The 26236-nt window shown below is 58.0% G+C and overlaps 14 protein-coding genes across 14 annotated transcripts; 5 read left to right on the forward strand and 9 right to left on the reverse strand.

Moving 5' to 3' along the window:
• Nucleotide 1: 1 nt before the first annotated feature.
• Nucleotides 2-1315, reverse strand: uba3 (E1 ubiquitin-activating enzyme; the record flags this gene model as incomplete). Its single annotated transcript, XM_056205983.1, has 2 exons — nt 2-1190; nt 1221-1315. The coding sequence occupies 2 exons, from the start codon at nt 1313-1315 to the stop codon at nt 2-4; spliced, it is 1284 nt and encodes a 427-aa protein (XP_056061958.1).
• Nucleotides 1316-1374: 59 nt separating this feature from the next.
• MVES1_001132 (uncharacterized protein) lies at nt 1375-6549 on the reverse strand (the record flags this gene model as incomplete). Its single annotated transcript, XM_056205984.1, has 1 exon — nt 1375-6549. One exon carries the CDS (start codon nt 6547-6549, stop codon nt 1375-1377), a length of 5175 nt encoding a protein of 1724 aa, XP_056061959.1.
• Nucleotides 6550-6949: 400 nt separating this feature from the next.
• SQS1 (squalene synthetase-like protein) lies at nt 6950-9316 on the reverse strand (the record flags this gene model as incomplete). The annotated part of the gene is made up of 1 exon (XM_056205985.1): nt 6950-9316. One exon carries the CDS (start codon nt 9314-9316, stop codon nt 6950-6952), a length of 2367 nt encoding a protein of 788 aa, XP_056061960.1.
• A 224-nt stretch (nt 9317-9540) lies between these two features.
• Nucleotides 9541-11087, forward strand: SIR2 (NAD-dependent histone deacetylase sir2; the record flags this gene model as incomplete). The annotated part of the gene is made up of 4 exons (XM_056205986.1): nt 9541-9915; nt 9941-10675; nt 10701-10722; nt 10750-11087. 4 exons carry the CDS (start codon nt 9541-9543, stop codon nt 11085-11087), a joined length of 1470 nt encoding a protein of 489 aa, XP_056061961.1.
• A 13-nt stretch (nt 11088-11100) lies between these two features.
• MVES1_001135 (uncharacterized protein) lies at nt 11101-12612 on the reverse strand (the record flags this gene model as incomplete). Its single annotated transcript, XM_056205987.1, has 1 exon — nt 11101-12612. One exon carries the CDS (start codon nt 12610-12612, stop codon nt 11101-11103), a length of 1512 nt encoding a protein of 503 aa, XP_056061962.1.
• Nucleotides 12613-12885: 273 nt separating this feature from the next.
• On the reverse strand, nt 12886-13285 carry MVES1_001136 (uncharacterized protein; the record flags this gene model as incomplete). Its single annotated transcript, XM_056205988.1, has 2 exons — nt 12886-13122; nt 13151-13285. The coding sequence occupies 2 exons, from the start codon at nt 13283-13285 to the stop codon at nt 12886-12888; spliced, it is 372 nt and encodes a 123-aa protein (XP_056061963.1).
• Nucleotides 13286-13336: 51 nt separating this feature from the next.
• On the reverse strand, nt 13337-14650 carry MVES1_001137 (uncharacterized protein; the record flags this gene model as incomplete). The annotated part of the gene is made up of 3 exons (XM_056205989.1): nt 13337-13514; nt 13546-14585; nt 14618-14650. 3 exons carry the CDS (start codon nt 14648-14650, stop codon nt 13337-13339), a joined length of 1251 nt encoding a protein of 416 aa, XP_056061964.1.
• Nucleotides 14651-14744: 94 nt separating this feature from the next.
• On the forward strand, nt 14745-16541 carry RSA4 (ribosome assembly; the record flags this gene model as incomplete). Its single annotated transcript, XM_056205990.1, has 1 exon — nt 14745-16541. One exon carries the CDS (start codon nt 14745-14747, stop codon nt 16539-16541), a length of 1797 nt encoding a protein of 598 aa, XP_056061965.1.
• A 45-nt stretch (nt 16542-16586) lies between these two features.
• On the reverse strand, nt 16587-17179 carry ubc7 (E2 ubiquitin-conjugating enzyme; the record flags this gene model as incomplete). The annotated part of the gene is given in 5 exon segments (XM_056205991.1): nt 16587-16661; nt 16687-16837; nt 16865-16880; nt 16893-16955; nt 16981-17179. The coding sequence occupies 5 exon segments, from the start codon at nt 17177-17179 to the stop codon at nt 16587-16589; spliced, it is 504 nt and encodes a 167-aa protein (XP_056061966.1).
• An 85-nt stretch (nt 17180-17264) lies between these two features.
• On the forward strand, nt 17265-19904 carry MVES1_001140 (uncharacterized protein; the record flags this gene model as incomplete). The annotated part of the gene is made up of 1 exon (XM_056205992.1): nt 17265-19904. The coding sequence occupies one exon, from the start codon at nt 17265-17267 to the stop codon at nt 19902-19904; it is 2640 nt and encodes an 879-aa protein (XP_056061967.1).
• Nucleotides 19905-19912: 8 nt separating this feature from the next.
• Nucleotides 19913-22093, reverse strand: RIM20 (pH-response regulator protein palA/rim20; the record flags this gene model as incomplete). The annotated part of the gene is made up of 1 exon (XM_056205993.1): nt 19913-22093. The coding sequence occupies one exon, from the start codon at nt 22091-22093 to the stop codon at nt 19913-19915; it is 2181 nt and encodes a 726-aa protein (XP_056061968.1).
• Nucleotides 22094-22176: 83 nt separating this feature from the next.
• On the forward strand, nt 22177-22779 carry TSR2 (rRNA accumulation- protein; the record flags this gene model as incomplete). Its single annotated transcript, XM_056205994.1, has 1 exon — nt 22177-22779. One exon carries the CDS (start codon nt 22177-22179, stop codon nt 22777-22779), a length of 603 nt encoding a protein of 200 aa, XP_056061969.1.
• A 58-nt stretch (nt 22780-22837) lies between these two features.
• On the forward strand, nt 22838-24851 carry MVES1_001143 (uncharacterized protein; the record flags this gene model as incomplete). Its single annotated transcript, XM_056205995.1, has 2 exons — nt 22838-24536; nt 24679-24851. The coding sequence occupies 2 exons, from the start codon at nt 22838-22840 to the stop codon at nt 24849-24851; spliced, it is 1872 nt and encodes a 623-aa protein (XP_056061970.1).
• Nucleotides 24852-25378: 527 nt separating this feature from the next.
• On the reverse strand, nt 25379-26197 carry MVES1_001144 (3-hydroxy acid dehydrogenase; the record flags this gene model as incomplete). The annotated part of the gene is made up of 1 exon (XM_056205996.1): nt 25379-26197. One exon carries the CDS (start codon nt 26195-26197, stop codon nt 25379-25381), a length of 819 nt encoding a protein of 272 aa, XP_056061971.1.
• Nucleotides 26198-26236: the final 39 nt, after the last annotated feature.

The following is a 26236-nucleotide window of genomic DNA, read 5'->3' on the forward strand; positions in this document are numbered from 1 at the left end:
ATTAGGTCCGATGTGGAGGCTGCGCAAATACCACGGCTACGGACAATGTAAAAGGCAAGTTTGGGTCGGTGACTGTCAGGACGTCGTCTGCTGTGATGCCGAGTTCAGGGAGCATCTTGTCGAGATTTACCCGCGTGGCCAGCTCCAGCGCCGGTGGTAGCTGTAGATAAAGCGGTCCTTTTGGCCCCGACACGGACGGCCGCTTACACTGTATATCGGGCAACTCTGTCAAGAGCTCAATCAGCCGCTGCAATGGCGCGTCGCGCGCTATTGTCAATGTACGGCTCATACCCCCGCAAACAGGACAGTCTTGGCGTTTTTCATAATCAAACGTATACGTGTACACGCCCTCGTTTCCAGCGTACATCATGTAATTGTTCAGGTACGCCGCTGACGAGGTGGCAATTTTGAACGCTTCTTGCGTACACGCAGCTGCAATGATGGCGTTCGTGCTAGCAATTGCTGGTATAATGTTTTTCACGACTCCCTGTGTGAGTGACCATGTAATGCCATCGATCTTGAATTCATTAGCGCGCAAAAGTGCCGTGTCAAGCACCCACTGGATATCATCTGGACTGTCTGTATCCAATTTTTTATCGCCGTGCACGCGCGGCCATTCCAGCACGCTGGCCCACTCGATACAGTGTTCAGGGAGACGCGGTGTATTTGCAATCGTGCAAATCGGGAACGTAGTGCGCTTCGGCAGCATATCCAAGCTGCACTCGTAGCAGCTCGTAATCCCCGGCAGAATCACACGCGCCTGGCCTTTTAAGCTCTCTGTGCCGCCATCGATCAATGGCTTAAGCGATTCCGGGCGCGACTCGTCGACCATATTGACCAGCATAGCATTGATCCAGCGGCGTGCTTCGACCGAATCGAGTCCACAGAGAATGATATTGAACTGCATGTAGTATTCCTCGTCCTTGTCCTGAATCCTGCCCACGTACGGCGTGATGGAAACGCCCGGAACCCGTCTTTGCACAAATTTGGCCGCTGTCGTTGCCTTGGGTTGGCCCACATCCGCTTCGCGAAAAAGAAACTGGCGGTTCAGATTCGATACATCGATCGTGTCCATGTCAATCACATGTATGGTTTTGAAACCCATCAGCGCGAGGTTGGCCAATAGCTCGCTCCCAAGTCCGCCCGCGCCGATGACGAGCACTTTGCACTCGTGCAAAAATGATTTCACGCTGCGGTGAGTCGATCTATCGTACACGTACCTCTCTAGCTTCGCAGCTGCGGTCAGCTCGTTGGACGATGCACCGCTCCGTCGCAGGACTGTATCGATATGCGCTTCGCGCGGTTCGCCCGGCATGGAAGGCCGAGAAAAGTGGAGGCAATCTAGTAACGTGCGTTCTACATGGAATTACGAGCTCAAGGGGTATAGTTCCGTGCATTCTCCAAAAGCCAGTTGGAGTCATGCTCAGGACTATGCACCCTGTAATTTCTCTGATCTGGCATGCGCGACGGAAGGTATGACGCGCCTTTCGATGCCTTGGGCGCCGGCGGCGGTCCCTGTGCCGCGTCTGCGTATCGCGGCGCTGAAGCGAATCGTCGCATGGATTCGCTGGAGCGCGGCTGCTTGCCAATCTTGCGCCAAAAAGTACCTTTGCCGCCTTCGGACGTGCCTTCCGCAGTGTCTGGCGCGTACAGAGCCGGTTTCCCTTTACGTACTTTGCGTTCTTCTGCAGGCGTAGGCGTAGGCGCAGGTGCATGCTTGCTACTGACCATGCGCCGGAAGAAGCCCTTGACCGAACGCGGTCGCGCGTCCCCAAGCGCTTCCTCGGGCATTGGTGCTGGCGGCGAGCTGGGCGGAAGGACTTGTGCAGGGGTCTTGATCGCCTCGTCTGGCTGCCGCTGCTTGGGCGCCTCGTCGGTGAGATGCATGTCGATGACGCTGGCATTGCTGACATCTGCATTGCTCTGCAAGCTGGACGAGATGCTGCGCTTGCTTCGCGCAAATGGGCGGTCCGGCATGCGGAATTCGCTCAGCGGCGACGGTGTATTCTCGAGAGGGCGACGGGCAGGCACCCCTTTCCCAGCGCTCGACACGAACGGTGACGTTTGCGCTGGCGTCTTTGTCGGTGTTTGCAACACTTCCGCGCGTGGAAAACTGTCCGAGAGAGTGCGCGAAGGCGTGTTGAGAGCGGCATGTACGGGAGAGTTTACCGCAGCAGGCCATTGCACAGCCTCGCCCATGGTGTGCGTCATGGGCAAAGGCACAGCGAGTGCCGGAGCAGGCGCTATTGGCACCTGCTCTGCCTTGGGCTTTGGAGGCGGCGGTCTTGTCGGTGTCAACTTCCCCTCCCGCGCGGACGGTTTCCGCTGCTGGGCCCACATGGATTCCAGTTCGTCCGCTTCGCTCTTTTCTGTGAAGCCAAGCAGTTTGCGCTGCTGGTAGACAAACTGATGAACCGCTTTGGCGCGTTGGCTGCTCGACATGCGCAGTGCCTGGGTATGTTCTTTCAGGTTACCCGAGCTGAGCAGCTTGCCCATCGCCACCTTCTTCACCCGGACCCTGGTCAAGCGTCCGCCTGTTTCGGGGTGCACGGGCTCGACCTGTGGCGCGACGAGGCGCTGCTCGTGCTCCAAACGAATCGCTTCGTAAAAGTCGCCGTCCGATTCGCGCTCCCACGTCGCAGGATCCGCGACCACAACGTCGATCATATCTTCGTCGCGCATCATGCATTCAAGGCACGCGCCGGGCTCTGGGGGCACAATCGTGCGGTTCTGCAGCTCGAACGGTGGGATAAGACTGCGCTGGGGAAGGGCGCCGGGGTAGGCGCGTCCAGCGCGCGATTTTGCTGGACGGTTCACGACCGGGTACGGGCCGTTGCTGCCGCCAGCGACAGTGTCGACGCCCGGAGTCATGGTGGCATTCACCGCGTCGAGACTGTGAAGCTGATCTTGCACCTGGCGTTGCTGCAGCTGGCGTGTCGTGAAGTTCTGCGCAATGAACTTGGACGAGTCCTGCTCCGTGTCCACAAACACATCCTCTTCGTTCATTTCCATCATTTCGAGCGGCTGATCGAGGGTATCGATCGCAGGTGCGTACTGCTTCTCCAATTGTCTTCGTTCCCATTCCGCGTGCGCTTCTATTTCGCCTTCGGGCGGCGGGCTTGGCTCGCGTTCTGCCGGGCGAAAAGCGCCTTGGTACATGGTTGCAGAGGAATGCTGTGCAGGCGATGCCGTGCCCATCTTCGGCGATCGGATCGGCACCGGAGGGATGCGATCGAGCGACGCCGCGCCGGTCGGCGTAGGGGCGTTGCGGGGAGATTGCGCTGTACCTTGCCAGCCAAGGCCAGCCATAAACGCAGAGTGCCGCGCGGCTTCAGGCAAGCGCTCGTGGCTGGGACCGAGCGCAGTTCTTGCTTCGCGTCCCGGGGTCGACATTTGGCTTTCGATGTCGTCCAACTCCAAGCGAGGCACATCGAAGCGTGGTTGGACGACATCGATGGGGGGGGACTCGTTGTAGGAAAGCTGGCTGACTGCTTCTTCAAAGAGCTGGTAGTCGGAGAATGCAGAAGATTGTGGGCGCGAATCGGCAGTAGACGCCGTGCTCGCCAACTTCTCTTCTGGCGGTGCACGAAGCTCTAGCAGGTGGACAGGAGTTGTTTTCTGTACCGCACGGCTCTCGTGAGCGGATCGGTCGTACGCCTTCTGCAGCGGAAGGGCTTGGAAAAAAGGGTTTGTTCCGCCGGGGGTCCTTGGGGGCCCTTTGGGCGTCGTTGTTTGCAGTGGGCGCTGCTCGGAGGTTTGCGACTTGGACGACGCTGTGGACTCGGCGCTTTGCGGTTTGGGCGGCGCTGCACGTCTGGGGGTTTGTGGTTTAAGAGGGATGGTGCGCTGAACTGGCTGCACAGTCTTGTACGTCTCTGTAGTCCAAGAAGTTTCAGCAGATGCATATTCTTTTGCCGTTTCGGGCGTTCGCACGGCATTGCACTCTCCGGCGCGCTCTGCCCTCTCCGCCCGTGGCGTTTCCAAGATGGGCAATTGCCTCGCCAAAGGCACAGGCGGCGATGCAATCAGGTCGCCGTCGGGAATGACCAGTGGGAGCTCAGGGCGCGGCTGGGTGGTCTCCAACGGGTAGATGGGCGGCAAATTCTCGTCGACATGGGGGCCGCTGTACAAACGCATCGTTCCCGGCATCGCCTGCGGTGTTCCTGGAGTGGATGCACGCCGGGGAGCTGTGGGATCGAGCGCTGGCTGCAAAGCAGGCACGGGTGGCGACGCATCGTTTTCCTGAACGGGGATCGCAGACATTTCCATTTCCTGTACCACGATTTCCTCCTCCTGACTTGTTGCTTCCTGCGCCGCATCGGCCGTCTGTGCTTGCGCAGCAGAATCTGACCCAAGCATAGTCTCCGGCGCCCTTTTCTGAGCATCTTGCTGCAACTGGTGCTGTAGCAAATCGCGGAAAGGATCGTCGGGCTGTTTCTGTGCAAGCGTTTCCATCACAATAAACTGCACCTGGTCTTGGTCCTGCGGCACAATTTCGCGCTCCGTTTTTTGAGCAGACTGTACGCGGTCTTGCGTCTCTTCATCGACCGACTCCACTGCACGTACATCGGCGCGCTCCTCATCCGTCTCGCCCGAGTCCAGCACAGTAAGCGGCTCTTGCTGCACATCCTTCGGCGCAGTCGGAGCAGCAGCGCCAGGCACATCTTGCGATGATGCATCCAACGGTGTGGCCAATGCACCAATGCGCGGCGTAGTCTCTTGATCAACACTCAAGTGCTCCTGTGGTGCATACATATCGGCAGGAACCTGCGTATTAAGCAGATCAGCCTCCTTCGCATCTTCCGGCCAGGGGTTGGGTGTATCCGGCACGGAATCCGGCGAGCCGGGCGCCTTGTCCATCACGAGCATTGCAGGCTCTTTGAGCGTTTGCAGGCTCTCTTCACGCACCAGTGCTTCGGCTTCAGGCGCATCCGTATCTGAAAACGAAGCTGGCGCTTCCATGGGAGGCACACGCGGAGGAGCAGGCATACGTACCGACGGCGCAATCACCGACCATGGCCCTTGTACATCCACAGGCTTAACAGAGGGCGGCGCTGGCGTTTCTGGGGGCGTGTTAAGCACGCCTTGCTCCATCTCTGGCGTCTGCATACTCGGGTGCAGCGACAAGCGCCGCAGCGACAAGTCCTGCGCTTCTGTATCAGAAAACCAGGAATCGGGGCCGCCAGGGCCGCCAAGGCCGGTGAAGCTCTCGTCAAGCGCACTCTCAAGCGTATCGTGGGGCGTCGGCAACGGCTCTGGCGTCTTTGGCCGCACGGGCGCCACATGTTTCCTCGAAGGCGTCATGGTCACAAACGAGAGCGGCCCAGAGCGCGAGACATCGGAATGCATGGAGCGTGTCGTGCCTTCCTGCCTGAGACGCGCAACGCTTTGCGGCGAGGTGGTCTTAGAGGTAGGCGGGCTCCATACAGGCGCACTGCGCTCAGACGTTGGCGACATCGCACACTCGATCTTGCGCGATAGGACGCGCACAGAGCTCTTGTTCGATCGCTTCAGACGCGAGGGTCGGCTCAGTTGCGACTCGAGGCTTGCCTCCGAGCTCGAGTGCTCGTCCAAGTCGTAGACTGTTTGCGTGGTTGTATCCGCGTCGGTGGCAGAGGCATCCATGGAGACATCTTGTGGCATTTCCGCGGTCTCGCGTGTGCGCTCCGCACCCGCCGCCGCGTCCTGCTTTGCAATTTGCTTTTCGCGCTGGTCAGACACGGCACGCATGCTGGCGTGCGTGGCTAGGCCAGGATAGGCGTCAAACGAGGGCACGACGGTGGTGGGAAAGTCGAGCGAGTCGAGCGCCTTGGCCCACTCGTCCATGTTCATGCTCAAGCGCGAAGTGCGTGCGTTGCCTCCTTGCACAGCGTCCATCACGTTGGGGACGGGCGGGGGAGGCTCGGCTTTCTTTGCTTTGCGCAGCACCGTGATGGTCGAAACAGAGCGCCGCAACCTTGGGTTGCGTTCTATCTGTCCGTGCGGCTGCTCGGAAAAGGTGTTGCGGTCTTCTTCGTGGCTAAAAAAGCTGTAATCGTCGTGCGTCTGCACGGACGCTGCGCCGGACGCATGCTGCGATGCGCGGCGCACCACGGCGTGTGGCAGGGGCGGCACGGGCATCCACGAAGTAAGCTGGTGAGAGGTTCCTGCGGCCGCCTGTGCCAATGCATGCGCGCGAGGCGCAATGGGCGGCACGGGCGGCACACTTTTCGACGGGTGTGGGGCTGGCGATATGGAGCGCGTACCCGAGAGCGAAAGGCGCCGCGGAGCAGACGAAGGGCGTGCTTTGGGTCGGATGGCGCGTTCGCGCTCCTTGGCTGCAGCGATATTGCGCGTTGCGTTGGGAGGAAGCGGGGGGTTTACAGTGCGCACCGGCTTGCCTGGCGTGTCTATTGTGGGCGGAGGAGAGCCGTTCAAGCTGCGCCGTGCTTCTGCGCTGGAATGTACACGTCTTCGGTGTCCTGCACCGCTCTCTGAGCTTCCATGCGCGGCGCGCGGCGCTTGCTTGCTTGACGAATCCCACGGAAGGGTCTGTGCGGGGTCAATCATGTGCTGTTCTTCGATTACTTCGCGCGGCACGATTGGCACAGGCACATCGTTTCCGTGTGATCGCGACTGCCACACTTGGCGTTCTGGTCCTGTACTGTTGGCCGTGCGGAGCAGCGCACGTTCAGACGAGTTCCGCTGGCCAGCTCTTGCCTGGCTCCCTGACGACTTGACGTCGACAGGAGAATATATTAGTGGTGAAGTCGATGGTGCGCTATCCATCGCCGCCGCGTCGTCGTGGCCTATCAAAGGCCTCACGTCGCTGCCGTCGTGGTAGCAATGTCGACGGCAGCGTTGCAGCGTTTGGCGTGTAACTTCGATGGCAGGGCCACGTTGTTGTTTGGTGATCTACCTGAGACCCTACGGCCGAATAAGCACGTGGCACCGGTGCGACGCCATCCGACTAAAGACCCAAGCCTTTTTTGGACATTTTGATCTTGGCTGTGACGGGCTCGGCAATCCCAGAGGTTTGGCCCAGGCCCGTGCCGGTGATCCAGCCCATGGACTGGAGGAGGCGGTGGCCAATATTATCTTCACTAATACGCTTTGCGAAACTGCCCACTTGCGCGCCCTCGCGGTTCGCTGGGGCCATGTCGATACGCGTTGCTCCGCGCGTGGCCCTGCCATCGTAGTTACTGCACGCTTTGCCCAAAGAATTGAACTTTTCATCAGAGATAATTCCAAAGACAGACTTGCGGAGCTGGTTGACGCGCGATCGGTTGATCGACGTTGTGGTGCGGCTGGTCTTGTACATAATCGTGGACCGCTGCGTGCCTTTGCCGCGGCTCTTGGACTTGAGGTTGTATGCGCCCGCGAAATTATGTAGTAGCGCACGATCACGTTTGAGCATAGGAGGGAAGGCGAGGGTCGTTTTGCCGTCGTCTGGAATAAACTTCTCGATAAGATCCACCACCGTGTCGAACGAGGAAATGTGCACATGTTCTGTAGACTCGTTTTCCACAGCATCGGCAATCCACGCAGCGTCGGGGCCTGCAATGCCGCCCAAAAGTTCCTTGCGCTGTGCGCGCTGTGCACGCTTTTCCTCCAGCCCCGCCTTCTTTTTCCGGCGCTTCGATAGGCCATGTGTGTTGGGGAAAGGGTTCAGTGCCGCGTGCTCTCTTGCCGCTCGGCGCTCGGCTTTCTTGCGCGACTTACTCCCACGGTCTTTTTCCCATTGCTCTTGAAGCTCGGCTGCCCAAAGCGATTCTGGATCAAACGCAGGCGTTTCTGGCGTTAGAGCAGGCAGACGTGACGTACTGTTGGATGGTTTCCCGTTGCCTAGAAAGGAGTCTTGGTCGTCGCTCAGCTCCTCACCGTCCAAACCTAGTACGGCTGTATCCGCATCCAGCATTCCTGTAGGGGACGTATCCTGCCCAACATGATCGAGAAAGTAGGCGTGAAAGTCTTCATTTAATGCATCATCCCCGTCAGATTCGTCCGAAGACGCGCTGGTGGTTTCTGATGCTGCTTCTTCGTCCGAGTCCGACATCCATGCATCCTGTTCGCGTAAGTTTGCATCGACTGCAATGTCTTCTAGCGATGTATGGTGGCCATTCGGGTTCGAAACGGTCGGTATCGTGAAGGGTGGCACAAGATCGGTACGCTCAACACCATCCGCATCGCTCTGCGCCTGATCATCTTCGGTATCATTGTCTAGTTGCATCGCATTCTCAATCCAGTCTCGCAGGATGGCCTCTTCGTGCGATACGTGTGTATGCTCGGCGGTCAATATATGGCCGAGGTTGCTAAAGGACATAAATGCATCTTGGTCGTTGGACACCGGAGGGCCGTCACTGCCCCATTCAATGTCGGAGTCGGTGCGCGCAAATGGCTTTTTCTTGCGCGCCTTGCTTTTCTTCTTCAATACGGCATTGTCCGCGGGGGGGCGCGAACAACTTGGCGCTTCTGGACGGGGCTTAGGTGGGGTACGATGCTCTGGTTTAGGTTCAGAGTGGATATGCTCAGGAACATGCTCTGTCTTCGATCCTTGACACTCTTCAGCGGCTTGCAAATCGGGATGGCGCAATACATCTGCCTCTTTTCCATGGCTTGCGGTGCCAGCAGCAAAAAGGATAGGTCTTCGCAGGGGATTCACGTGGCGCAGTGCCCCTTGAAAATCGTATTGCTTGCTGCCGATCACGACATTGTACTCATTCAGCCGAAGACCTTCAAGCTTTCGGCAGTGCTCGATTGTCTTTATGTCGTATTTTTTGTGTGGCACAATTGGAAGATCTTCTTCGCTTCGATCGTCTTCGTCTTCGTCATCGCCATCGTCATCGTCATCGTCATCGTCATCGCCATCGTCATCGCCATCGCCATCGCCATCGCCATCGTCATCGCCATCGCCATCGCCATCGCCATCGCCATCGCCATCGCCATCGCCATCGCCATCGCCATCGCCATCGCCATCGCTGGCATCGTCATCCGCACTTTCATCTTGCACACGCTCCCTCTGCGCCTCTTCAGGATCCGTCTGCGCCGCGCGCTTTAGATCATTCACCAAGTGTGCAGCACCACGCAAAGATTTCTTACGCGGAAGCGAATTGTAGTCATATGGGACGTGCGTTTGGCCAACAGCGACCAACGGTCCTCCGCGCCCACGCCCACGCCCACGCCCACGTCCGCGCCCGCGCCCACGGTCATTACCGGTATTGGCCCCGTCTTCGCGCGGTGCGTTACGCGTTTTTGATCCCAGTCCTACATGCCGCCCGTATTTGCTGAAATCAAAATCGCCCGTCGCCAAACTTGCTAGCGACAAGTCGACCGGCATGCTGTGCGCCATTTTTCGTCCACCACGCCCTTTTCCGCCGCTACCTCGCGAGCTCCCCCGGGCTCCTCGACTGCGCCCGGACGATCCGCCTCGTTTGTTCTTTCCCATGTGGCAAGAACCAAGGTGTGTGACGCGTTTTCGAAGCACTGCTCGGCCTCCACATTTTGCGCCGCACGTTGCACATTTGGTCCACTGTGTGGAGGGTCGCGCGAGTTGGCATCCTCATGGCTGCAGACAAAGCCAAGGTGCTAGAAGAGATCTTGCAATTGGACGATGACTATGACTCAGAAGAACTTGATCGGCTAGAAGAAGAGGCTGAGGAGGAGATGGAGAAGGAGATAAAGCAAGAAAAAGAGGCGGTGCATGAGCAAGAGGTCGCCGACGAAGCGTTGCGTGCGAACGGTGCTGATGCATTGCCTGCGTCTCCTGCTAGTACAGAAGACGCAGGAGAGGAGTCGTACGGGCCGTTGGATCCAGAGCATGTTGCGCAAGTGCTTTCAGATTTGCGCGAGCATGGAATGATTGCATGTCTTCAAAAACACATTGTCCCAAATCCCTTCATCGTGGCGCCGCTGCTGCTGTCTTTGGGCGTGATGTTGGTACGTTTATTGTATACTTACGCAGCCGAGAGCTATTCTGAACGAACTACAAGACGATCCCTACAAAGGGTTGTCACTGCTTAAATTGGTGCTCACACGCATCCTCCGCAAGCGACGCAAGCTTGCAGAATACAACACTGTGGAAGATGTGCTGGCGCTTGTACGTAAAAGCAAGCGTATTGTTGTACTATCCGGCGCGGGCATTTCCGTCTCGTGTGGGATACCTGATTTTCGGTCCAAAGACGGCATCTATTCCATTCTTGCGCAAGAGAATCAGTACGAACTAGACGATCCCAGCGATATGTTTGACAAAGAGGTATTCCTGCGCGACCCGTCCATGTTTTACTCTTTCGCACACGCCATCTACCCATCGCACTACGAGCCTTCTCCGTCGCACCGCTTCATCAAGCTTTTGGAAGAAAAAGGAAAGCTCTTGCGCATGTATTCACAGAATATTGATACCCTTGAGCAAAAAGCAGGAATTCAGCGCGTCCTCCAGTGCCATGGATCGTTTGCCACGGCGACGTGCACGGACCCTTCGTGCAGATACCAGGTGGACGGGGCGGCCATCCGCGAAGCGATTCTTTCTAAGAATGTGCCGCAGTGCCCCAAGTGCACCGCACGACGAGCAAAGCGCTCCAAGCGCGAGGCGAAGCGCCAAAAGGTTGCGCGAGGCTGGACCGCTGAGAGCGCGTCCGAGGGCGAAGAGGAACTCGCGTATGGGATTATGAAGCCAGATATTACTTTTTTCGGTGAAAAGGTACGTGCTTGACTACTGACTGTAGCTCCCCGATGCGTTCGAGCACGGTACGCTCCATTTCTGACTTACCACAGCTGTGCTTGCTGACCGTGAGGAGGTGGATCTGATCATGGTAATGGGCACGTCGCTTAAAGTCGCGCCTGTGGCCGATCTTCTCTCACACCTTCCACCACACATCCCAACCGTGCTGATCAACCGCACGCCGATCACACACATGGCGCTGGACGTGATGCTTCTTGGCGATGCAGATTGTGTGGTGGCATATCTATGCGACAAGCTCGATTGGACCTTGTCCCACGCGCCTGCGCCCATACCTGAGCCCCTGCGTGTGGCATCCAGCCATGTCCACCAGTTCCCTGGCGCAGAAGGCGGCTGGTACGTCGAAGCATTATTGGAGGAGGAAGATGGATAGTTGTTATAAACACTTAGTCGTCGACTAATTGGAACGAAATGGTGCAGAATGTGATATCTTCGTTCACCTTGGACCGCAGCGTATACCGAATGGGCATTTTTCGGAAAAAAGGCTGGAGGTTGATACGCACAGGGCCAATAGAAAGATCGAACGTGTTAAAGTCCATGAGGTTGGAAAAAAAGCTGGCGCCGTAGACCACGTCGGGGTCGTACTTGAAGTCGAGGCGACTTTGAACACTGGCAAAGTGCTTGCGGCGACGGGGGACAGAGACACTCTCGTTGATAAACACAAACGCATTGTCCTCGATCATGTCTGTCGCGGGGTCGGTGAAGCGCCAGGGGCCAAGCATGTGCTCAATGTCCGCGCTCATCGTATTCGACCTGCGCGGCGGCTCGAGATGCATGCGCTGCATCTTTTCCGAAACAGCTTCCGCGTGCTCGTTTCGCAATATTGGATCTGACCAGTTGTCAGCATGCACGGTACTCTCGGTAAAGTTCGGCAAGGCAGGCGTGTCGGGGCGCGCAAGGTGCTTTTTTGCTACAGTTCCCACGGGCTTGCTGCTCGAGCCGAGACTCGTAAGCATACTCTTGTCAATACCGTGCCACATGCGTGTGGTCTTGGACGCAACGCGGCTTCCAACAGACGGAGTGCCTGTCCGCACCGGGATAGGCGCGAAAATACGAGTAGACGCATCCGCGTCCGCGTCTGCGGACGTAGCTGGGCCCGTGTTCATCGCCGCAGGACGCATTGGTTTGGGCGCGACGGGCGCAGGAACAATCTTGATCGGCGCGCTCGCCGGCACGGACGGCTGCAGCAGTGCCTCAGCCTCGTGCGTATCGAGCATTGCAAGGACCCTCTTGTCCGAACGGAATCCTACAAAGCGCCAGTAGCTCTCCGTGACGCGCTCTTCGTGCGAGAAGCGCGAAGCGATGGAGGAAAACCACCCGTGTTTCTGCTCTTGAGTGTCCTGCTTGTGTTCGAGACGTTCCATGGGCACAATATCCACCTCGTTGCCATCCAGCACCTGGGGCTTGGGCATCGGCGCATTGTCTGCACTTGTTGGATGCCACACAATCACGGCGTCCGGCATACGTTTGGGCGTCGGCCATGCACAAAATGCATTCATGCATGCAGCGTAGGGCGACATGATGTATGGACGACCCGAAGGGGGATGTTCTTCGTAAAACGTGCAGGGGTCGATAAGTCGAGCGACGTGCATACCAGCGTTGAAAGGCGCGCGGGGAAAGGGGACAAACATGTCAAAATCTGTACCAAATAGAATATCATCTCCGTCCCATTCCTGCTTAAACCTGCCTTCAATCTGGATGCAAAATTTGCGCGTGCGGTCCACAAAATATTCGTATCCTGGCTCACCGGGTCGTGCGCCGGGATAGTCGCGAATGCGGACGAGAACACGGCCAACAAAGTGTTCCGTATTGATTTCATGGGGATGCATGAAGTCATTGACCCTGCACGCCTCCATATGGAAGCGGTCAGGGCCGACTTTGACTTCGAGGCGTGGCATGGCGGTCGAAGCACAGCATTCGGCAGGCCATTTGCCACGTGATTAACAAGCGCGCTTCACGTGGCAATGTTGCTTGTGGACGCGTGCTGGGATAGGATGGGATGGGATGAGGCGGGGTGCGTAGGTACGCTGCGTGTAGGACGCGCAACGCAGGCACTTGCAGGTGCGCTGTGCAAATGCAAACTAAAAAATTATGGTACATTTATATGGAATCTAGCGTACAGGTAGAGAGCGTGTGTATGTGTGTTTGGCTCGTGCACTCCGGCGAGGGTGTCACAGGTCCTCAAGTAGTTCCTCGTCCTCCTCGGGTATACCGAGCTGCGCGTACTGCTCCTCAATTTCCTCCATCTCCTCTTCCTGCGCGTCGTTCTGTTGCATCACGATCGCCCAAACACTCGCCTTGAATAATGTGAGCACCAGGCCCATCTTGCGCTCCACTACACGAAGATCGTTCAGCACGGATGCATGCGTTGTGCTCGCACTCAGCTGTGTGCTTAGCGCTGCGACCTGCTGCATAAGTAGTTCGCAACACACGTACCCGGCGCATCGTTTGTGCGAGACGCACATATTCACCGAGAAGCACTTGCTCATTCGGCGTCAAATTTCTATTCCCTTCGTAAGGGTTCACAAACGCGGGAGAAGCGCACGGCTCCTCGACGTCGCCCGCGCTCATCGTGTTGCGAAAAGGAGCAGCGCGCGGCTACAGGTCTATTTCTCGGCCGAACTACCGCTTCGTTTTGCGCGCGCCAAACGAGCGCTGCGCGCCTTCGAATCCAGGACGGGCCTTGGACGGCGCGGCTTTCTTGCCTTTCCCTTTGGGATTGTGGCGGTTGGTGATGTTTTCCATACGCTTCTTCTGTTTCGCCGCCTGTGCCTCTTGCTCTGCGTGGCGCCGGTCGTTCCTGTAAAGTTAGGTGTAGCTCGCATACGTACCATGCTTTTGTGCTCTTTGCCTTTGTCTTTTCGCGGCGTTTGATAGTTTGTTTTAAAAAGTGCTCATTATCGCGGATGCGCACGCCTTCTGCAGCAGCCAGTGCCTTGCCCCAGCGCTGCGACTCCTGCAGTGATTCGCGCGCTTGGGCCCCGTCCTGGCCACGCTCCACTTGTTTCTGAATCTTGGCCTCGGCGCGTCGCTTGCGTGCTTCGAGCGTAGACAGTGCGGATTTGGGGTCGCTGGGAAGCGCAAATTTGTTTTTCCGCGCCACATCTGTATCGAAGGATACTTGGCTGAAAGCCACGTTGCCTACATCGGCGTTGTCCAGTTTGGGAGCACTGGTCTTGGTATCCTCGACAAGTAGCCCTGTCTGTCGTTTAGCGTTGGAGATGCTGGGTTTGGTGTCGGGCTTCGTGCCAAGTTTGCTTTGTCGCCGTGATTCTTTTCGCTCGCGGCGCCGGCGATCGCGCATTTCGCCGCGCTGGCGACGCCGCTCCTCCAAGAGATCCTGTTTCGTGCTGAGCGGCGCGGATGCATCGCTGCTAGCGCCCTGGGGATTGCGCTTTTGGTGCAGCTGTTCAATTTTGTTATGGAGGCGCTCACGCAGTTCTGCAATGGAGACGCGACGTGCGGCGAGCGGTTTGGTATCGGGTGCAGCTGGTGCAAGTGCTGGCTTGGGTTCCGTATCGCTGAGATGGTCATCATCCATGTCTTCGTAATCGCCATCCATGTCGTCACTGTCCTCGACCTCATCGTCATTTTCATCGTCGTCCGGGTTGAGCGACGCATCCTGTTTTCGCTCCTCTTGCACTTCCTGTACGGATTTCACCCTATCCGGATCAAGCTTTGCACGTCGTGACGCCTTTGTCATTGCTTTACGTTCCTCTGCTTCTTTCTGCTTCTGGCTCTTGGTGCGCTTGTTCTTCTCGTACTTGGACGCAATCACGCGCACTTCTGCATCACTGCGTGAGACATAGAACCGCGCAGGAATCAGGCCCATGAGTCGGGAAAACGCATCATCATGCGACTCTAATGTCTCCTATTGGTAAGATGTATACTCACACAACGCACGCTATACTGCGGACTGCCCTGCGCACCGCTCATCGTCATAGTGCAAGCCAACGTTGCCGGCGCCAAAAATTTCTTCGGTCATCACGTGGCACTCCACAAAAAAAAGTGGTGCGCCGCCCGTTTCCTTATGGCGACGCAGGTGCCGAAGCTGTCTGCAAAGCGGCAACGCCTTGCCTTGCAGGCAGAGCAGCGCGAGAATGAAGAGCTCGCCGAGAGCGGCCAGCTGAATGCGACCATGTCGTCTGTGTTAGTCCAATTTCGTTCTGGACAAGACGATCGCTACCTGGGCTCGACGCTCAGTCTTCCTGCTGGCGCAGGCCAAGCAGAAATGGGCAACATTGTAAACCAGCTGCGCGAAGCATCCAAGGAAAAAAAGGAAGATGAAGATGACGACGAGATACAGTACACTTTCCACGTTCTCTTGCCACCTTCGCCCGAGAATCCATCGCAGCCAACGCGGATCAACATTACCAAGAATTTGCACGAGGATGTGCTGATATCGAGTATTGCAAAGAAACTCGGAGTCAGTGCTGAAGATAGTTTGACTGTTGTGTTTGAGCCCCAGGCTGTGTTTCGCGTTCGCGCTGTACATCGATGTTCGAGCACCATGTCTGGTCACGCCAGTCCAATTTTGTGCTGCTCCTTCTCGCCCACAGGCCAGCTGCTAGCAACGGGCGCGGGCGACAGAACGTGCCGTTTGTGGGACATGGATGCAGAAATGCCGTTGCATACGCTCCATGGCCACGCGGGCTGGGTGCTCTGCGCAGAATGGGAAGGACGCGAACGCAGGCTGGCCACTGGCGGTATGGACGGCCAAGTGTGGGTGTGGGATGCGCTGAACCCATCTTTTCCCGGACGTAAAGGCTGGGGCGCGCGCTCTGGGAAACAGGTGGACGAGGAGCGCGAATTCCAGGGCGAAAGTGGGCGCATGTCTGTTGCCGAACGTCGCGCTGCACGTCATGCATCTCCTCCTGGCCACTTGCTGCGCGGCCACACGAAATGGATCACGAGTCTTGCGTGGGAGCCGGTGCACAAAAATGCACACGCGCCGCGTCTTGCGAGCTCGTCCAAAGACGGGACGGTGCGTGTATGGAACGTGGAGAAACGCATGGTCGATTTCGTGCTTGGCGGGCATACGGCAAGCGTCAATGCTGTGCGCTGGGGCGGCGAAGGTGCGCTGTATACTGCGTCGTCGGACCGCACCGTGAAAGTATGGAATGCGGACGATGGCCGCCTGATCCGTACGCTCAACGATCACGCCCATTGGGTCAATACACTCGCTATTTCTACGGACTATTACCTGCGCACAGGTCCGTACGACCCGCAAGATGTCTATGTAAAGGAAATGCTGGCGCGGCATAGAGCCCGACCCGAAGACAGCGCAGGAGCCGAGGCAGCGGACCGCGAAGAAGACCGCTTGGCACAGTCCTCAGCACTGCAGCGCTATTTGGATGCCACTGGCCATGAGACAAGGCCAGAGCTTGTGGTGAGTGGCTCTGACGACCATACCCTCTTCTTGTGGCCACCGCAGATTGGTGGTGCCGCGCCGAGCCCAAAGAAGCCGCTTATGCGACTCACGGGCCACCAAAAAACGGTCAATCATGTGAGCTTCTCGCCCGACGGGCGGTTTATTGCGTCGGCCTCGTTTGACAATAGCGTCAAGCTGTGGGACGGGCGGACGGGCAAATTTGTTGCAAACTTGCGTGGGCACGTCGCGAGTGTTTACCGCCTTGCATGGAGCAGCGACAGTCGCATGCTCGTGAGCGCCTCGAAGGATTCCACATTGAAGCTGTGGAATTTGCGCACGTACAAGATTAGAATCGATCTTCCGGGCCATGACGACGAAGTGTACTGCGTCGATTTCGTTGCGGATAAGGTTGCAAGCGGAGGCCGCGACCGTACGGTGAAGATTTGGCGTCATTAGTCGCCTGTTCATAGTCCTGTAATCTATGTGCGAAGAACTAAAGCGCTACAGGCCAAGCTGCTGCTGCACCTGGTCGCGAATCGTTTTGTCGTACTTTTCGTGGTCATCGCGGAGGAGTTTCTGGTGTGAGCGCAACAGTACGTACACAAGCGTCGATGTTCGCGCCGCTCTCCACATTCGGCTCGGCCAGCATGCTCAAGACCGACAAAAGAATCTTTTCGATAGACTGGACAGGCGACCAACGCTCCGCAGAAGTCTCGTACATGTTCGGATCGTCCCCTGCGGCATGCAGGATACTGATACAAACCAATCCGTCCGGATACACTGCGATGAGTAGCGCTACAAACGTACCGTTGGGGTGAAAAATAGGCGGCTCAAATCGCATAGTCGGCGGCTCCAAGGGGTATGTAGGCGCTAATGTCAGCGTGCTGTTACGTACGGAAAGAAAGGCGTGCGCTAAAAACGCCGCCCTCAAACGGCGTATCGTCTGGCCCAGGCAACAGTGCCTCCCATTCCAAGTAATTATCCTCAGAAATGGGGCCCACAGCAGGGAAAAGCGTGTTTGGATCGCTCGTCAGCTGTTTGTACTCGATCGTAAGTCGACGAATCGCCGCAGACGCATTCCGTGCTCCAGACATGGTGGATCGCACAAACACCAACACTCGTCTAGATCATTCTTATCACGTGACACATTGTGCCGCGCCGCTGCGCATCCGTGACTGTATGCGGACGTTGGATGCGTGCGAGGCGGGCATGCAGGCGACTGGTGGTGTCGAGCTGTGTTTTGCCGATGCTGCGCATTGCGCAACGGCATGGTCCCGCCACAACGTTGTTGCGTTCGCCGAGGCCGGCGCCCGCGGCACCTGTGTTGTGCTGGCCGAGCTTGGCCAGCACGGGATCTCCGAGATTGTGACGCGCTTGCCTGCGCCATCGCGCAGCCCCCCATTTGACGGGGCGTCGAGTGCGCCGGAAACGCTAGGCGCGCCGACGCACATTAGTTTTAGCCCGTGTGGGTATACTCTTCTTGCCTACTTTCCCGCGCTCCATCCGGCGCCGCACCAGCCCAACAGCCTTTTGCTCCCGTGCAGCACCGCGCTGCAAACTCCGATTATGGACCAGCTGCATCGCAGTATCCCGGAATTGCCATCGACGTCTACTGCTGACGGCACTGTCCCTTTCCTACCGTGGAATCAAGGCGTTTTATGCGTTTGGACGCGCGCGCCGCAGCTGCCCAAAACCCAATGGGACCTTCGACAAACGCTTTCCGTAAGCATGAATCCCTTATTCGCGCCAAATTTGCTTGGCGACATTGCAAGCGTGACGTGGCTCGGTGGGCCGCGCCAATGGAATTGCCAGCCAGACGGCCAAGGGTTTGCTCGCGCGCCGGCGCAGGGCCCTACCACCTTTCAAGCGCACCCGAACTTGCCGCTGCACGAGGCGCAGGACGAACAAGTGTGCGTACTTGTCACCAACATGGGCCAGCTCTGCTTTTTGCACCGTCTGCCGCAAGCTACATTGGATGCGCGCCGCACGGATATATTCCGCGTGCACTACGCTTGGCTTGCCCAGCCAAGTGTGCAACCGCCGCCAGCGACGATGGAGTCGGATAGTCTTGCTGGGACGACGCCGATGCCGTTTCTTGGATGTCGGTATGTTGGGCATGTACAAACGTGCCCCATTGCTGAAGAGCCCGTTGTGCTTGTTGCCTACTTGGAAAGTGCAACAAGAGAAATGGAAATTGCGGCGTCTGCAGGCCAGGTCATGCTCACCGAGATCCAGTTCACTCTCAATGGCGCCATGTCGTTCTACACGGTGAATCCCATTGAGCCGCTGCCGTTGGACCCAACACCGATACTGCGCCTGGACGATCCACTCCCACCGGAGCTGATCGTGCACGGAAAGGCACTTGCATCGATGGCATGGCTGCCGGGCACGGACGTCGACGACTCTGTCCAGCTGCTGTTTTCGCTTGTTGTGTACCAAGCGCCGTCGGAGCCAGCAGGAACACAGCTGGTTTCATGGGCGGTACGCCGCCATGGAATGGACCTCGGCGAGGCACTTGCGCCGCTCTTTTCCCAGCCGCGGCCAGAGGCCACGCTGGACGAAGCCAAGTGGCACACGATCCCATGCGCGACTGCCTGGGTAGAGCACCACGTATGTACTTCGTTCTACGTGCCCAGCACGCCGATTCCCTTTGCACATACCCTGTTGGCGACAGCGTCTTCAACCACTGCAAACGGCGAGATCTGGGCCACGATCCACCTAGATACCCTTACCTTTACGCCGGGAGTGCGCTTGGCTCTGGAGCTCCGCGCGCGGTCTTCGCTTGCCATTTCGCCATGCGGTGTGCTTGCCTGTACGCTACTGCTTCCCAGCGCCGCACTCGCTATTCTGCCACTTCCCATGGCACTTGGCGAACACAGCGTCCTTGATTGGGCGGGACGACTTGTAGGGCTCTCTTTGCTTCGCCAAGTATCCTGCACGGATGTGGCACACTGGGCAAAGTCTTTAAACACGCCTCTTACCACGCAGATGCCGCTTGTCCTCCAACAAACGGCTGCGTCGCTCGTCTTTGGCGCGCCGACAGGAAAGCGACCCACGATGCACCAACTCCTTGTCCTTGGCGTTGTCGTCTTATCGCTTGAGCACGGCGCACAGCGTGCCGAAACTTTTTTGCAAACGCGCATGCACCTCTTTGTCGAGGTAGGGCACATGTACAGGCTGCTCTCCTGTGCGCGGAGCGATAAAAGCGACTTGCGATTTTCAGCACAGCTTGCCAGGGGCACGACGCAGTTTTTCCCACACGCGCTGTGGCCTCTTCATCGTGTATTGTGCCGCTTGTTGGTATGGATGGAGCACGCTGTGCGCGAAGCAACGAGTGGAGGAGCAGCGTCTAACGCACGACCCAGCGTGTTTTTTGAGCTGCTTGCATATCCCGAAGCCTCGGTGCTCTTCCAAGACGTGCTTGCGGGCCTCTCGTTGTACGTCGAGTGGGTGCGCACCCTGTCTTTGGACGCATGGATTGCGCCTGCACAGCCAGGCAAGCACCCTCGCACTTGGTATACCGACAAAGCCTCGTCGCTAGCACTGGCGCAAAAAACCGTGCTCGATACGGCAGCGCATGCGCCCGTGGATTTGCGCGCTGCCGCACAAGTGCTTGCAGGTCGCGCATCCCGCGCCGCATGGTCCGACCTTTTTGCAATGCCGGCTTCTCAAGAGGTGGCCGAGACCGCGCGTGCGATTGCAAACGCTTTTGTCCTCCCGAGCCATGGCGTTGTGCATAGCGAAGTGGACCTATGGTCGTGTGCGCCGGATCTTTTATGGCCCGCGTCGCTGGTAGACCACAGTATTTATAGCACCTAATCTATTCACTACGCATCAAAACAAATGTTCCCGCCGTGGAATGCGCCCCATTTGGGGCTTGCTTTTGTCGGCGCATGACGCTGCCAGTCTTGCTGCTCTGTGTGCAGCGAGGTCAAGAGCGGGAGTAGGCGCTCGTAAAAATCGCGTCCTTCCTGTATATTTCCATCCAGCTCCATGTATGCAGCATACGCATGCTCGACCCCCTCCTCGCACTTTTGTTGCGACGCCAATGCGCCGCGCAATTGTGCATGGGCGCAGATTTGTTTCCAAGCGGCTTCGACTGCGTGCAATTGGCGCTTGTGCGCGGCACACAACTCGTCCAGGCGGTGCAGATAGACCGTGTAAGTAGCGAGTCCATCCTGGACGACGTCTTGCAGCTTGCTTGGATCCACTGCCTCGGGAACATCCACACTCCAATCGCCCAAGTGGCGGTCTTTTGCCGCGGCGATGAGACGCTTGCGCATTGCGGGGGTATCATCCGTATTTTCCGCTTCTTGGACGAGTCTGCTGCACTGTGCTGCCTCGTCGTCAAGCGTCTCCATCTCGGCGCGCAACGCACGAAGTTGCGAGACCAGATCGCGGCGGCAGCGCTCGAGCGGTACAACGTACGGCTCAAGCATTGCCAGCAGTGCAGTCTCGCCCTGCTGGAGCGCGCTTAGCCAAGGCGCGACACTGTCCAACTTCTCGCGCACGACTGCGTCGCTTGCGTCTGCCTGGGCCAGGATGGCCTCATATTCGCGCCATTGCGCTTGCAGTGCATGCTGTTGCTGAACGTGGGCGTCGGCAAGGCCGGGGTACGCTTTAAAAAGAGGGCCTTGCATTGCATGTAGCACTTCTTTTGCACGCAGAGCGCAGCGCTGTACCTCGTCTGTGCCATCCTGCAGTGCATGCACGCCGCCAGCGCGGCGCAATACTTGTGTATACTGTGCCCAGCCCCGGGGCATGCACCGCGGCGACTCGATCCTATCGAGGGCGTCGGGCAGGCCCAGCGCGGCCAGTTTGGCCCGGGATGCCTGCTGGCGTTCAGCGACGCGAAATTTTAGCTCTTTAGCAATAAACTGGCTCTTTTGGTCGTTGTACAAACGAAGCACGACATCCATTCCGTACATCACCAAACGCTGAAGCCAGAGCTGCTGATCAGGGAACATTTTGCGGAGCCATGCGACGGGTGCTTGCAATGCTTCCGGCACGGTCGCTTGGACCATGACGGCTGTCCCAACATCCAACAGTCCTGCCTCGCTGGTCATGGTATCCAAGTAGATCAGTTCGTTGTCGCGCTCCGCACGCGCCAGATTTTCCTTCACAATCGACTGCAAACTTTGCAGGTCGTTGGCGAGCGCGTCGCACTCCAAGTTTCTCGTGGGAATTTGCATGGCACGTCGGACGTAGTCCGACGCAAGTGTAAGACGTCCCAGTTCGTCGCCGTAGCGCCGGTTCGCAAGGTCGTCGTTGCTCTTTCGAAACTGTGCGGCGGCGCGAAAATGCCACTGTTTGTATTGCATGTGCTGTGCCCATGGAAGAGGAAGGCGCGAACGACTGGCGTCTGCCGCTGCACACTCGTACAAATCAGCGACGCTGCGCGCAAGTTTCGCAATTGTCGCGTCCTTCATGCCGTCCTGGACTGCCTTCTGCCAAAAGCATTCCTGGGCTTGGGCAAGCATGAGGTGTTTTAGTGCGTGGAGCGAGGCGTGCTCCAATTCTACCAGATCACTCGCTGCCTCTTGGAGCGGAAAGGTTAGCAGGTGGCCCAAGCACCCTGCCGCTAGCTGAAAAAAAGAAATAGCATGTTTCATGCTCTCTTTTTCCATGCGCGGCTCGGCTTTTCCCAGCTGCGAGTACTGCGCGGCAATGGAGAAGATGATCAATGCACGTTCCACCGACACACTTCGGTGCGGTTTGAGCGAGTAGGCATGCATACCGCTTGCCCATGGAAATAGTACATGTACATCATCGTCCACAAGCGACGCAAGAAAACTAAGTTGCGCCCAGTACTGCATGAGAAAGTGGATGCTGTCTACGTGCACGCTCAGCGACACACATGCATTGCGCGCAATCGTCCACGCGTCAATATCAGCGTGAAAGAGCGCTGCATCCATATCTGGGAACCGTTCTGCAATGTATGCAAGAAGCCCCTCGCGCAAAGGTACAGCCTCGGAGCGAGGCACAGCGATGCCCAGCACATTCGACATGGCGGCAAAAGCGACGTGTTGCGTTTGGACCATGTGCTTAGTCATTGGATAAAAAGTCGCAGGTGGACAGCGCATTCCTTACCATGGCGACGGAGCCTGCGCGCACTGCTGCGGAGAATGCAGTGCCGTCCGAGCCGACTAAGGAGCAAGTCCAATTTGCACGCGCTGTACATATAACTCTATCGCTGTGGCCTGCGCTACGCAAGGCTGTGCTGGAGGAATGGGGCGGACACGAGTCGGAGGAGAAGCGCGACTATTTGCTTTCGTTCTTGTGCGATGAGTACGGCGACGGTGGAAAAGACACAAAACCCACGCCAGACGACGTCGCCGATTTGATTGAAGACTATGTGATGAAAGAATACGACTGCGAGCTGGACGACGAGAGCGCCGACTGGGTTGCAGCGCAGATCTGCAGCGCGCACAAAGCCGTGTTTGAGGAGGAGAAAGGCGAAGAGATACTCTCGGAGCTGGAGAAGTATTACACGGAGATCACAAAACACAAACTCAAGCCCACACAAAATGTAGGCTCCGGCAGCGATTCGGACGACGATGTCCTTGAGCACGGAGACGAGGCAGATACAGCACGCACTCACACGGGCGCAGTCCAGAGAGAACACGCTCCACAGCCAGAGCCCATTGTAGACGAGGACGGATTCGAGACTGTCGTGTCTCGGCGCCGCCGCTAGCGTAGAAGCCGTGTAGCCAATGTGGAGGTCCTTGACGCGTTTCCTGTTGCTTCGTTCGATGGAGCCGGTGCTGGGCGCACCAGGCCACACATCCCTGTTTTTCAACTCGAGTTTTGCGTCCGATAGCTCTGACGGGTCTGCCGCAGCGTCAAGCGCAGGTCCGTCGCGTCTGCAGCACCTTGCGACGTCGTTCCACCTGCACGACGCCGAGATTGCATTTTTCGACCAAGTGCTTCGCGGCCTCGACGATACGTCCAGCAGCTTTTCGGAGCTGAAACATATGTACAATGCTTGCATTCAGGATACTTCGCTTGTCACCCAAGTTGCACGCACACTGGAACTTACCGCGTCGTACCGCGTCGCCGACATCCGCGCAGCCGTGGATACGCGGCTGTGGAACACACTTCTCTCGCTCGTCCAGGTGCGTGGAAGTACGTGGCGCGAGCGCTGGGATTCCGTGCGTGTATCGATTGGACTCGAGCCTCTGGATACGCCTGATACTGAGGAGCCGTATGCGATGAACACACTAGCCGACGCGCTCGCCTTCGCCGATCCAGAGACGTCTACGGCAGACTTAGACAGCGTATGGCATCCTCCGAGTGCCTCAGTTGGAATAGGGCTACCCCCATGGCAATCCAAGTCATGGTACACGGATGATGCAGAAGAGAGCCGAGCGCGAATGCACGATCCAGACATGGTGCTCTACCGCGACGCGCTTCTTCGACGCTTTCTGCACACATGGCGACGGCGCATTGCCGCCAGCGCCCATACACTACGTCGCGTTGGTCGTGCACAGGAAAAGCTTGTTAAACTGCACGCATGGATTCAATGGCGCCGTCGTGCGGCCCGCGCACAGCAGCAGCGCGCGTTGGCGACACAAGCTTGGCGCGGTTTGCTGCTACACCGCGCTTGGAACGCATGGATAGCGCGGATACGCATGCAATCCATGTCCAGGCGCGCAAACCAACGCGCGACACTACGCGCGCTATTCTTCAAGGTCGATGCGCGCCGTGCACAAACACTGCGCTGCGTCGCATGGACTCTTTGGCAGCATGCATGGGATCGGCGCATCGCACAGCGGTGCTACAACGTGCAGATTCTGCGTGCCGCGTGGGCGCAATGGCGCGAGCAAACTGCGTACCGTCACATGGAGCAGCGGCAGGAAAGGCACGCAGACGCTTTTGACGCCGCACTCGTGCGCGAACGCGCATGGCGTGCATGGCGGCGCACATTTGCGCGCTGCTGTGCGCTCGAGCGCACTGCAAGCAAAGCACACAGCGCACGAGCGCACGAGCACGTCGCGCTCACATTCACGGAATGGCGCCTGCACGCCAAGGCGCAGTTTATCGACCGTGTATGCCGCGCCCAAGCGCTGCGCACCGCATGGAACCAATGGTGGCAAGCGTTCACGACACGCACTGTGCAAATGCAGTGCGCCGAGCGCGATGCCGCTAGCTTGGACCGTACACGTCGTCTATCCGACACGCTCGCTCAATGGCGCCGCATGCTGCGATACTGGGCGCAGCGCGCCATACTTGCGCAAAAGTGCCACAACGTGCAACGAGCAGCCGCAGTGTGGGATGCATGGCGCACTGCGCTTGCAAATGAGCGTGCACGGACCGCACACGCGTCGCAGCTGCGCTTGCAGCATCTCCAGCGCCGCATCTTTTATCAATGGAAGCGGCGGCATCACCTCCAAGTAGCGCAGCGCATGCAACGCAAAGTACAGCACAAGCTGTGCGGAAACGCATTGCACAGTATGTCTTTACCGTCTACTTACCACAGCATGGCGCTTGGCGTTTGCACGCAACATTTATGCGCGCGCAAGCACGGCGCTGCTCCGCACGCACTCCGACACGCGGCTCCTGTGTCGCTGTGTGAATCGATGGCGAAAGACAGCGCGGCAGCGGCACATGGCGGCGCGCCGCGCAGAGCACAGTGCCGATGTTCTGCTGCTTACGCGCGCCGTCGCGCAATGGCGCACACGATATGAGGTCAACGTGCACATGGACCAAAAAGCGGCGGCGACGCACACACTGCACTTGCTTGGTACGCTGCTATCTGCATACTGACCCCAGCGCGCCATCGTGCACACTTGCGCCGCTGGCACACGCACGCAAAACGGCGGCGAATGCACCGCACAATGCTATCCTTGTTCCACAGCCAACACAAGCAGGCCGTCTTGCAACAGACGTGGGACCAATGGCGCGATGTGTTTGCTGAAACACTGCTTGCACACGAGGAATACGCGACGTTTGCCTACCGGCGACGGCGCATGCTGCATACGTGCTGGGGGAGATGGCTTGCACGCACGAGCTTGCTTCCAGCTGTGGAGCTGCGGCGGAGGTCGCTGCAGTCCAGCGCATGGCAGCGCTGGGTTGGCATGGTGCTTGCGCGTAGGCAGCGCCGCAATGCCGCCATCTTTACCTCTGCAACACTTGTGCGCAAGACGATGGATGCGTGGCGCGAAAAAACAGTGAAACGCGTTGAGCGTCGTGCTATTGGGTACGTATGCTGCACTACTCACAACAGACGCATGCGCGGCGCTTCGCGCGCAGTGCGCCGCGTCTCCTCCGAGCATGCTTGGCGGCACAGATAGCTACTTGGCGGTGGAGCGCGCTACATGGAATGGTCCCGCCTGGTTGGTGGGCATAATGAGCACCTCGGCGATGTTGACATGCGGCGCACGGCTTGCCGCCCAGACGATCTCGTCGGCGATGTCTTGCGCGGCGAGCGGCTCGATCCCTGCATAGACCTTATCCGCGTTTTGCTTGTCACCGTGGAACCGTACAATGCTAAACTCCGTTTCGACCATGCCCGGCTGAATGTTGCTCACACGGATCTGTGTATCGTATAGTTCCTTCATCAGTGCCGAGGTAAATGCTCGGACGGCAAACTTGGATGCACAGTACACGGAGCCTCCAGGGTACGGCTCGACGCCCGCGATCGAGCCGACGTTGATAATGTGGCCAGCATCGCGCGCTTTGAACATATTCACAAACACTTGCGTCATCCGGATTAGGCCACGCACGTTGGTGTCGAGCATGCGATCCACATCGTCAAACTTGAGATCCCCCACGCGTTCCGTGCCGAGCGCAAGGCCTGCATTGTTTACAAGCACGTCGACTTGTGCGGCCCAGTCGGGGAGTGCGGAAAGAATCGAATCCACTTGGCCGTGGTTGTTCACGTCGAGCGAGAGCGTCGCGTAGCGCCCGCCTTTGCCCGTGCCGCCGTCCTTGTTCGCCTGAATGCATGCTTGTTCGATCTCGGCAAGCTTCTCGGCACGCCGCGCAGCAAGCACTACATTAGCACCTGCCATCGAAAAAAGCACAGCTGTTGCTGCGCCGATCCCGGACGATGCTCCCGTGACGAGTACAACCTTGTTGTGCAAGCGCGCCGTTGAAAAGATGGTCGCCATGGCCAAGGCGTCTGTGCGCGCGCATCACGTGCAAGCGCC

This window comes from Malassezia vespertilionis, chromosome 2, assembly GCF_029542925.1.
Source record: "Malassezia vespertilionis chromosome 2, complete sequence".
Taxonomy (NCBI): domain Eukaryota; kingdom Fungi; phylum Basidiomycota; class Malasseziomycetes; order Malasseziales; family Malasseziaceae; genus Malassezia; species Malassezia vespertilionis.